The following is a 12212-nucleotide window of genomic DNA, read 5'->3' as shown; positions in this document are numbered from 1 at the left end:
ACTACCACACAATCCTGACAGCCATAATGTTACAAGGGCTAATATTCTAGTACCACATTTAGAATACTATTTTTCCCCATTTCTACTCCCAGCTGACCCAAACCAGAAGAATTACAAGGGGAAAAGGGTGAAGAAAAAAACCAAACCCAAGCCCATTTCTCAAGAGGCTGCACTTCACAACTATAGAAGACTCATTCAACAGAGCTCCTGCAGAAAGCAGAACACCAAATGCAAGTATCCCTAAAAGCTGGGTCAGATACCCAGCCAGATCTGAACCAAAATCCACCTCCAAAACATTTTCAGAAGAACACAAAATGAGCACATCTACTGGAAACAGCTGACTTCCTTAATGGCCTGCTTGATGTTATTAGTGAAGTCTTACAACTTTGGGGGGAACAGACAACTTGTTTCAAATCAGCAAGCAAAAATCTATTTTATTATCAGGAATACTTTGGAAAGAGCAATTTCACTCTGAAAGGTCATCTGAGATCAATCCCACATCTTTTTCAATACACCTCTCTGTTAAAACCAAAAACCAAGCACAGATATCAACAGTAACAGTACTGATGTCGTGGGACGTAATTTCTATTTCACATTTTTCAACTGTCACACCATCAGAGCCTCAAAACAACAACACTCCAGCAGGGCAGGATTGTTCTTTCCTCCCAGGAAAATAGAACCCAGTATGCACTGACCTCAAGAGGGAAGAGATTTCAAGAATCACCATAGACCTTTGGCTTACATATCTTCAACATGAGCAGCTAAGTATTAACTACTGCTGGATATAAAAGTGCTACCACATTTTTGCCAGATGTACCTTTCCATGCAGCAGTAACCAAACCAGTGGTCTGAAGTGCACTTTTAATGACATCCAGCTCCTTACAGACTATTTTCAATTTTATTAACTTTTAGGTGATTTCCATGGTTTGTAGCCCAGTTATTGACAGTATCTCATTAAGGCAAAATCGGGAAGAATTGCTTATATGCAATTCAAACAGTTACATCACTCTGTGAACTGTGGGAGGCAGCTTTAGTAACTCTGAAAGAGAACTCCAAAAAAGATTACAGATGAGCGTACTTCTGCATTGAAAAAACACAAATAACAGTCACACAAAAAGACCTGACAACAACAATAGCAGAGAGCAACAGGGTGACATCATTAAATTTTCGTTTTTATTTGATTTCCTGTAGAAGCTGTAAAAAAAACCCCAAATCTTTTCCGTATAAAGAATATCAATGGAATGATTATCACCTGTATCAGTTACTTTATATTAGTGTTCATATTCCTTGAATGCCCTTCATATAAAGGTCCCCAAATGCTTTACAAACATCTTTAATGTGCCTCAAAGAAGGCGAGACACAACTTTGAATCTCTGAAAACATCCTCTGTGCTTTCATGGTGGTCACCATCCGCTAGATGATAAATCAGTCAGTTGTGCCACCAAGAGCTGAGATAGCAGGCAAACATGAATTTCAAAGTAATGCTGGGTCCAAGGGTTTCTTACAATGCTCCTCTTGTTCTGCAGTCCTACATATGCTTCAATTAATCCCCAGACAATATGGATTTCCAGTTATACTTTGTTGTATTTCTCAACTTTTTCCTTTTCTGACGATCTGATGTTTGTACCATTACTAACTCATCTACATACTGCATTTCTGTGTCAGTTCATGGCTTAGTTTGCTTCAAAGTCTGTTACTAATACAAAGCAATGCAGTTTTAACCAATTCATTTAGAAAGGGAAAGTGTTTGCTGACTTGCAAATTGGGTAATTCAGCCATCCAGCATGAACCACATGAAGAAGAATTCTAGAGTTAAAAAAGGAGTTTAGGGGAGGAAGAACCAGGACTGTCCAGAAGTGTTTTGGTTAAAATAGAGCAACATCAATCATTTCCATCCTGAAATAGGCTAACAGCTAGAACATTAATACTTATCAAAGAAACAGGGGAAAAAAAACCCCACTCATTAGCAAATAAAGGTGTTGCAAAGCATTAAATAATTCCCACCAGCTGACAAGGGGGCTGTGATTTATAATAGCGTGTATTGATAGATCACTTCCCATAATTTGGAAAAGTGAGACTGGTACTGCTTACAGCATTATTTTGGTCAGAGCCTTGCAAAAACACTGTGAATAACAAAAAACACCACGAACAAAAATATACCAGATCATGCTCTGCAGCTGCTTCAGATTTGAAACAAATTATTCTAACAAAATCCAGTAAGAAGGGAATACTGCGCTTGGACACATACAATCTTATTTCACAATAGCATCCTAGTGTGAATTATTACTACTAAAAGTCTGGGAAGATCACAGATGTAAAACATTCAAACTACATCACAAATAAGCCAGAATCAAAGATCAATTATTTCTCAACAAAAATTAAGCAACAAGTTACTCATCAACACTGTTAACTTCAGGAAGAAAACAAACTAACCTCAGTCTACCAAAACACCAAAGAAATTCAACTAGCCTGCACACTGGCACAAGGTGGCATATGTGGCAAATTCTCACTGCCACAGCATCTTTCCAGAAGTGCAAAGAAAAAAAAGAAATAGGTAATTTTCATTTCCTTCTGTTCCAATTATTAGGTGTCAAAAACACTTTTATAGTTATACATGGTAACAGCAAAATAGGTAAGATAGCCCTGGGTTGGGTTTTTGTTCAAAACCAGCACATGAATCAAAGGCAAAGAACAAGTCCAGGAGCTGAAGATTCCAGGGATTCCCAACTTAGGAAAGAAGATGCTTCCTTCAAAAAGAAGATGGGCCCAGCTGATTTTATCCATCCCAACACCCCAGATGCTGCTTTAGGCAGGATCTCTCAAGAGAATAAAACCCATCCAACACACCGCAGCCGCTTATTCTGCCTTTACTTTTACTGTTGCTGTTATTATAACTTCCCGTTTTCATTATGGTTTTCTCTATTTTCACTATTCTTCCATCTCACTATATTGACTGTTTTAAACTATCATTGCATAGCTCATAAATATTTAACATTCCACCCTTTTCCTTCTCCAGTAAACTCTACTTAGAGTATTGTCATTCCTGCCCACCTACCCTGTTATACATTTTGGTGCAAACACTTGTTTCCTTATCAGAACTTTTCCAGTACTTTTTCCCTCATCACTGTAATATTGAGGATAATTTAGTGACCACCCCTGCCATTGTTGGTCACTAAAATCAACCCTGCAAGAATAAAAGTCAATATTCTCCAGGCAGACAACTGAGGTATCATTAATAACTAGAGCAGCTGGAAGCAAAAAGGAAACCACCTGTTTTTCAAGTCATATTAAAAAGAAAAGAGGTGGAAGAAAAGGAACATTAATGTAATTCTGAACAGCAAGGGCATTTCACCAGAACATTTGCCTAAATTCATACAAAATTAAAAGCCCATAAAGGGCATTTTTCCAAACTGCCAGGCAAACAACATTAGTCACTTGCTGTATGATACTTGGCATCTGAGAAGCATTTCTGTCCAAAGAACCCAATGCATTTGAGACACATTTAGACTAGAAACTCTCCTGAGAAGTAGGCTAAGTATTATTGTCCTATTTTATCCCTAAGAAAAATGAGGCACAGAAAAAATATCATGCATCCTGTTCAAGGTTACAACAAAAATTATTAAGAAAAGCAAGACTAGAATGCAAGCCCAGCTCCTGTTTTGTGCCCATGCACAAGAGAACACCAGTTCATGTATCATTCTTTGTCCAGTGACAGGAATAGAAACTCCTATGACTTGTCTTCACAGGAAACAACTCCACAGCCGGTAATCCCTTTCCACTCTAGCTTCCTTTACAAAATACTGATTCTGCTGTTACAAGGCAGATTAAATGTGCTCTTCAGAGTACAACAGAGATATCCTTGTACGGACCCATCACTTTGCTTCAATTCAAATCTTCTTTTACATTTTTTTTTCATTTCTTCCCTTCTGTGAGCAAACAAAGGAATTCACTTCAAATCTTTATTTAAGTAACTTCTTCAGGGCTCCTGCTCACTAAGGATACCACTATCTCAACCTGGACCACCAACTTTACCACTCTTATCCCTGCAAGCACAGATGATTTTCAAAAGCCACCTCCAGAAGCAGTGGGCAAACGGATGATCCAGTTACCATGACACAGTTTTCCTCAACACCACACATCTGTTACTGACTGATAACTGGGAAGTACTGACTACACCTGGGAAGAAAATGTTTCTCAATTTGGAGGGATGAAATCTCAGCAGAATAAGCTGGATCTCCATGACACAGCATGTCACAACATTACAACACCGCATCTCTGTAGAAAAAAAGTCCTGAAAGGACAAGATCTTGGCCACCTGCCTGAACTTCCAAAGAACTGCCAACATAATAATTCAGTTACATTGTCCATGCTACTGTAAAACTACATTAAATCCAAAATGTCTGAGCACATCCAAAATCTAAAATTAATGTTCCTTGGAATGAACACTTTGTTTTAGAATCCAGATGAACAACAACAAAAAACCCCTTATTCCACAGTGGTTCTCTACTATTATGGTTAACATTTAATGTCATTTATTGTCATTAAACTCAATATTTGTGTCTAATCAATACTAAGCTACCAAGGGCAGTCGTAACAAGTCTGGACTTTCTCTACAGGCTCTATTGATTTCTTTTTTTGAGGCCTACAACAAACACAATTTATACAAATAATATATCAGGGAACACATCAAAATAATTTAATAAACAAAACCTATAAATTCCTTTTCTCTTCTGTCATATGACAGAAAATAATTTTAAATTAATTAATGGTAGTCTCAACAGTTCGATTTTAAATTTGTGTAAAGCCAAGAGGAAGCTATGTAACAAATAATTTAAATCCAAACAGTCTGTAGTGTATTTCACCATGCAGATGAACAGTAGTATTTTCTTCCATTTTGTATTTGCCAGTGTATTACTTTTAAATTAATTTATGACAAGTCTTGTCCAGCTTTATTCAGCTGGAACATCTACAATGCACACACAAGTTGCCATAACCTTCTTCTCACAGATGATGTAAATCCTACTCACACAGAGAGTCACAAAGTCAAAGTTGATATTTTTACTTTCTGCTTGAGGTGGTGGGTAACAGCCTTCCCAAACACATGGTTATGATGATTTTTAAGTATCATTTCACAATGACAAAACAATACTGCCACCACCACCACTCGCATACTCCTACATATATAGGCTCAAACTATAGAAGTGTTGGAATTGAAGCAAACAAACAAATGCAGCTCTGAAAATAACAGAGTATACAACAATGCACTTCAGTCAAGTTACAATCATGTGTTCGTGGCTACAACTGTTCTAAATTTTCCCCACTTCTACTGCTCTTAATGATATTGTTTGAAAGTCTGAGAAGAAACTCCTTGCTACAAAGGGAAAAAAAGGGACTTATAGAAGACAGCATTTTCACTTGGGCAAATAAACTCTGCTAGTACTGCTATCATTCAGCAGCTCGGGGAAGACTAAGACTTAGTTTGCTTCTATCTAAAACCTCAAATGTTTCTTTAAGCCTGGTAGAAAGAGTAAATTCTATAGTGCTGGTTTGGTAGTTGATCCATTTTGCATATCCCTTCAAATAAATAGAAGTAAATATGCAGAGTCTCTAGCAGTGACTAAAGCTTAAATGCTGAGCATGAACTACTTGACAACACCCCATTAAGAGAGGGAAACTTGCCCTATAAAAGCATTTGCCTTGCTCAATGCACATAAAATATGCTGTATATTTTCTGCTTCACTGGAATCAATGGAAACACCTTAACAGACACTGCCTCGGGCATGCACAGGGTGAGGGTATACAAATGCTTTGCCAAGGGCAAAGAGGATGAACAGATACACACTACAGGCAACAAATAACCTCACTAAAGCAGCAGATGAAAAGCTAAAGTTTATACCACTCAAAGAATGAGTTCAAACTCCTCAATTCCCAAAGCCTGCATCTACTCCAACCACCAGCATTAACTTAACTGGATAAGGCAACTACACAAGCTTTACTAAACATTTTCTATATGGATAAGTGCATAATATTGTCTTGATCACACCATCAGCAAGTATTTTCTCCCCCAAAAAACACCTCTGTCACCCAGTACTGAGAAGAAATATCAAGAAACGCCCAGTTGCTCTTATTCATCTAATGATGCTCTTATTCATGAGATCATCATCTCATCTCCAGCAGAAAACAAGCAGCACCCAGGAACAAGGAAATTCAGCATATGGGGTCTTGTTTTAGAATTGACCCAAAGATTTTAATCAGTATTTCAGTCTAGTAAGTGCCTTTAAAATTCCTTTCATCTAAACTTAGCACTGATGTATTCTCCCTATGGTAGTTTCCCTTGAAATCCAGAATAATGCAAGAAGCAAGCACCTGGTAACAAGAAGTAAACCAGCAAAAAGCACATCCAGTCCCGACTGTTCCAGGCCACACACAAACAGAAAGCCTTCGACTGCTGCTGTCATCTTAGACTTCATCTGCTCAGACACAACAATCGTTTTACAAAAAAATTCAATAGACAAGATGTACATAACTACTAGAACCAGAATTCAACTACAGTTACTAAACACAGACAGTCCACAGGAAAAAAAAAAAACAAAACAAAAAACTACAAACTTCCTAACTTGCCAATAATACTTTATCTGCATTACCCATACAGAACTATAGCTCATTTTTATCTTATCTAATATTATATCTTCAGTATTACATTAGAGGTCACATTTACATCCTCTCAGGAAACAGCACTTCAACTGTAATGATGAAAACCTCTTTTCTTGAATTCAAAAAGGAAGGGGGAAAATACTACCAAGTAGGCCTAAATATTGTTCCACAGCTACTACATGCCTCCATGCAGCCCACAGTTAGCAATCTACTTACGTGACTTCTACTGATACATAAAGAAGCTAAAGCAAAGAAGAAAAACCATTGAGCTCTTGCTTGCAATAAGCTCAACTTAAACTTCCTGTGTTTTTCAGCTGTCCTTTGTGAGCTCTGTTAAACACCTGGAAAAGTAAAGTTCCTTTACAGCTGCATGTGTATGTAATTAATGCATTTGACAAGCTGTTGTGTTCCCAAACAGCTGCTTCCATTATACCAACAACTATACCATCTGCAAAACTATTTGGTAAACTACTGTAAGTAAATATCAGGATGGCAGGTGCTAATAAATAACAAGCACTGCCAAGATGACACACTTCTGTAGGGAAAGTTTTGAGTTCTCCCACTGTACTCTCCTGCACTCCTGGAGCAGGCAAACTTAAGATACTCAAAAACAAAGGAACTACTATTGTGACTCACAGCAAAAGTAAAATAAGGTTCTCAGCAAATATCTCTGAAATCTCAATCACATGCAACCCATCTCTACTGCACGAAGCAGAAGAGTTAGGTCAGTAAATCTGCACGTAAAAGTGGGTCTTCTCACAATATGTAACTAGCCACAGCTACAAGTATTAATTGTGGGAAGTAAAACAAGTTGAAAAGTGTCAGGTAAGTCTGATTTCTTATGTTAACATTTGTATCTTAGGGAATTTTCTGTTTAAGTCTGTATGACCTTCAATATGCTTTGCATCCAGAACAGCCATTTAACAGAAAAAGCTTGCCCATGCATCCAAGACAGATCAAAATCGGGCTTTTGCTTGACCCAGCATCAAAAAAAACTGCAAGCATAAAGAAATAACCATTCTAATGTCTAGTATCTCATGAACCACAAGGAATGATGATTAATGCAACCTCAGCTGAAATCTAAGAAAACTAAACTAAACAAGCTCTTACTTGTGCAACCAATTGTGCAGGAAAAAGTAAGAGTCATATAGATAGGTATGATCCACCTCCAATTTACAAACCTGCTCAACTTTTAGGTACTGTCATACACTAAAAAAAAAAAAAAAAACCAACAAAATATATGCTGAATAGCTACCACGGAAAATACTATTCTGATTGGGACCTAACACCCCCTTTGAAAAACAAGGGCATACCTCAGTATTGCAGAAAAGTCTCCTCTTTAATACACTATTTTTACCCTTGAAAATACATTTAAGTACATATTATGCTCCTCAACTTCATAAAAAAACTTGGCGCTTTTGACAGTCTCACACACTCAGAAGTCTACTGTATCACAAACCAAACATTCTGTAGAAATACACAACTAAAATACATGATGTATTCTCTTACCTTATTTGACCATTTATAGGCTTGAAGAAGTTGGCTGTAAAGAGGCGTTTTGTCCTGAACAGGATCTAGGCTCAGGAGTCCACTGTTGTGCAGGGGGTGGTTCTCAGATGGTTTACCCACTAGGTTGCTCAGACGCTCCAGTTCACTGAAATAAAACAGAATGGCATTTTTTAAGTCAGATCTGCAGATACAGATATCTGAGATGTATACTCCTTAGTGCTAAGCCTGGAGACGGTCCTGCAGTGTTTGCAATTACTCTAAGCAAGTATATGCATTCCAAGTTCTTAAGGCAAGGAAGCACCTTCTGATTTCCATGAGCCATTTATACATTTGTAGACATGCGTAAAATACTCAACTAAAGCATAACAACCACCAGTTTCCGATGGGGAAAAAAAAAAAATCTCACTGTGAAATGATCTATTCTTGCTTAATTTCTCATTTGTCAAAAGACTACATTTAGTAATAACAAAATGTTAAGCAATTTTTAAAACTTGCATTCATCAACTGTAGAAGCAAGCCTGGCTACTTTGCACAGATATAAAATGTAGCTTTTCAAGTGACATGACTGGTCAGTTGCCTTTCCTTCTGAATGTTACACCCTACTCTGAACTGTAGAGCTTCCACTAAATTAAAAGCAGGATTCAAACCTTTCAAGAGGTGATTTCTGAAAAATCTCTGTAAAGAAAACAGCCAACTATCTGAATTTGCATTTAATAAAGGTTATGAAAATAAACACCAACAATCGGGGAACTGTCAGTTATAAGACTTCCACACTTCACTACCACAAAATTCTCCTTCATTAATCGTCTTTCTTTCCAGTTTCCATGGCCTACATTCTTTCTAAGCTTCTGGCACAGTGAACACTCGTGGATATGCTTATTATTTCTTGATAAATTACAATAAACCAAACGTAAATAGACATAATAGCTAAGGATTTGTTGAGCTGGGATCCCTGTCCATACTTCCATGATGTGAGCCAAAGTCCACTGATAACATTAACTTCAATACACTCCGGAGTATTCCCTTGCTACTTGAAATCTATGCTTCCCAAACGTGTAAGAGAATATGTAACACAGATAAATTGCAATATTCAGGGGCAGTTGTGTTTCAAAAAAGAAAAATCAAATATACTCCAAAATATTTTAAAGAGTTATCTTGCAAGGAATCAGGAAAGAAATGGTCATAAAAGCACTGATAAGCACATCCACTAGTGATGTGGAAGAGATGGTGAAACAGGAACTGGTGGAGTTTGATGCTGCAGACGCTCTCAGATATGGTAGTAAGGACTGCACAAGAACTTCACAGCACTGAAATACTGGCTGATAAACTGCAAGGCAAACATGAAGCGTCCTCAACTTGAAAGCAATTAAAACCAAAGAAGACTATAAAACAACAGAAGACTATAAATCTGTGTACAAGATCATTCATCATTATCTAACATCTTTCCCAACAGTAGGAAACAAGTAGGCAACAAATTATATTAACATTATTAGAACTGAAAATCAGCATGGTTAAAAGAAACACATTCTTGTACACCAGATCCTGGAGACCCAGTCTCTGGAGGCCAGAAGATGTGCTGGGAAGAGTGATTCTGTGCTCGCCCTGCCCTTGGACACCTCATGGGCAGCACTGATGGCTCCCAGAAGGATATGAGGGAATCCAGAGGGAACCCAGCAGTCTCCAGCAAACCCACATGGAGCATCAGCCTCAACAGTTTGTCTCTGCCTGCACAGAACACACCTCCTGGTACCAGACAGCAATGCTTACGTGTAGTGACTTTCCAGCATTACAAGTTTTGGTAATAAAATGGTAATTCTTGAACCACTTGGATACTACTACATATAGTCAGAGCCTAAAATGAGTGAGATGTTTGTTGGTTTTGTTTTTTTAATGTTAACACCTCAAAAAACAGAGAAGTATCTCCCTGCAACCAAAAGAATTCACCTCACCAATGCAACCTCACTGACAGCTCCTTTGTTAAAACAAAACAAGGACCACAAACAGGTAAATATGAGCAGTTTCATCCCTGCGTCGACTCTGGAACAAAACACCACAAAGTGGTAACACGCATTATGTCGGAAGGAATAAAATGGACCGTTTTCACATTTATTTGCCTAAAACTTTCTCGGGGACTGTGAACGGCACCACCGGGCACTTCCTAAGGGCCAGGCCAAGGGGTGGCGGGGAGGGACCCAGGGACCCCTCTCCCCCCCCGGGGCCAGGGTCCCGGCTACACCCCAAGGCGGAGGGAAACCCCCTCAGGGCCGGCTGCTCACCCCAGGTCGCGGCTGACGGAGTGCAGGCTCTCCTGGAAGGCGGCCACGAAGCCCTTCTCTCGACCCTCCAGGGTCTCCTTGTTGCGCATCCCATCCTTGAGGCAGTCGAAGACCCGAGTTACACTGGAGCGCAGCGCCTGGATAGCAGCGATGGCTTGAGAGAAGGCCTCCAGGTTCACGCCGGGGCTCAGCACCCCATCCGCCATCTTGCCCGGCCGTGCCCGGCCTCGCCGCGGCGGGCCCTGAGGTGCGCGGCGAGGCCGCGGCCCCGGGGCACGCTGGGAAATGTAGTGCGGGCTCCGCAGGGGGGGGAAGAAAAGCGGCGCTCCCCTCAGGCGCTGTCCCGGCAGCAAAAGCCGCTTTTCAACCTTCTATCCTCTTTTTCGTAACATCAGGGATTTCTCCATCAAAAGCTGGCTTTCCCAGTGCGCCGTGTGCCCGCCGCCTGTGACAGGAACGGTCTGCCACCTCAGACCCCAGGGCAAAAGGAATGAGCTGGAGCAGTGTTTCTGCTTCCTCAGAAATATGTTTTTTCCAGTCAAATATCCTCTTTTCTTTTATTTCCCTGTGCTGTGCATCATTCTCTGCTTGCAATATAAGGGATATTCCCTCCTCTGTGGAAGCTGGAGGGTGTTTTCCAGGCATACAGCCAGAAGTAAATGCATTTAAAATAGGAAGCAATGGCCTGTGTCCTGCTGCAACAACTGTGCTTAGCTTGAAGAAGGCAAAGTGCTTCTATAGGCCTTAAGCTCATGGGCAAACTGAAGATTTGATGGTGTTACAGTTCACATCTCAGTCGTGATTACAGCTGAAATAACAAGGACCTTTATTATTGAGTATTTGAGGAGCACTGCGGAGTTCAAGAGGGCTATTATAGCACCAAGCAGTAGTCATTTGATTCTGTAGGAGCTGTTTATGCCTCCAATGCCACCACCAGCAAGTTTCACCCTTAGAGGGCAGCTAAAATAAATAGTTAAAACAAATGCAGCACTGCGCCATCCAATAGTTGCTCTGCACAGACTGAATTGCAGTACAGGACTAGGTTCTTTGGTTTCTCAACTTCTAAAGTAAATAACAACCTCTTTCATAAAGCTATTAATTAAATTCAGTGAGCACCATCCACACAGGCTGATCCTTTAGTCAGGATGTGAAATGGAAATGAATGTGACAAAGAACAGCAGATGTGTCAGTGGCCAAGTGAAGCGAGGCTTTGCCCTCCACTCAGTGACACTTTTCTGTCTATCATACATTGGAGACTGAAAATTGCATCTAATCAATTAAACATTCTCAGACAATATTGATAAGTGAAACACTATTACTTAGCATAAAGAATGAGAAAATGAAAAGATTGCGGTTCTACTCCTCTTGAGCATAGTAATGCTGTTGTATCTGAGCACAGGGGTAAAGCAAACCTGGAAGCAATGTAGACTGAAGCAATGTAGTTCAGCCTACATAAATGATGAAATATATAGCGGTGTACTTCAAAGAATCAGCAATGGACCGAGCACACTTAGTAAGGCAAATGTGAACAAGTCAGGAATAGTTCTTTGTGTAAAAAAGCACTGAATCAAAGTATAGCAGCCCCAGGCAGAAAGGACAGGACTATCTCAGCCAGACTGGCAACTTAAACTGGTTATGGAGCTGTAATATTAGTTATGTTAGACATAAAATATCTTTCTTTGGACTGTAATAGATTGGTGAAGAAGGCACTGTGTTATCATAAGGGAACACTTGGAGGCTGAAAGATCATTCCTGCATGGCTTTATTCTTTAT

General features: G+C 39.6%; 1 protein-coding gene across 2 annotated transcripts in view; it reads right to left on the bottom strand.

Moving 5' to 3' along the window:
• MED27 (mediator complex subunit 27) overlaps positions 1 to 10651 on the bottom strand; it is an 83449-nt gene extending 72798 nt beyond the window's left edge. For both annotated transcript variants that reach the window (XM_080630753.1, XM_080630754.1), the window contains exons 1-2: positions 10440 to 10651; positions 8164 to 8308 (exon numbers count right to left, since the gene is read on the bottom strand). In XM_080630753.1, the coding sequence (XP_080486879.1) occupies positions 8164 to 8308; positions 10440 to 10645 (351 nt within the window). In that variant the 5' untranslated portion in view covers positions 10646 to 10651. The remainder of the gene's footprint in view (positions 1 to 8163; positions 8309 to 10439) is intronic.
• Between the last annotated feature and the right edge of the window lie 1561 nt (positions 10652 to 12212).

Source organism: Psittacula echo (assembly GCF_963264785.1).
Source record: "Psittacula echo genome assembly, chromosome: 16".
NCBI classification, from domain to species: Eukaryota; Metazoa; Chordata; class Aves; order Psittaciformes; family Psittacidae; genus Psittacula; species Psittacula echo.
This window is presented reverse-complemented; position numbering and strand designations above follow the sequence as displayed.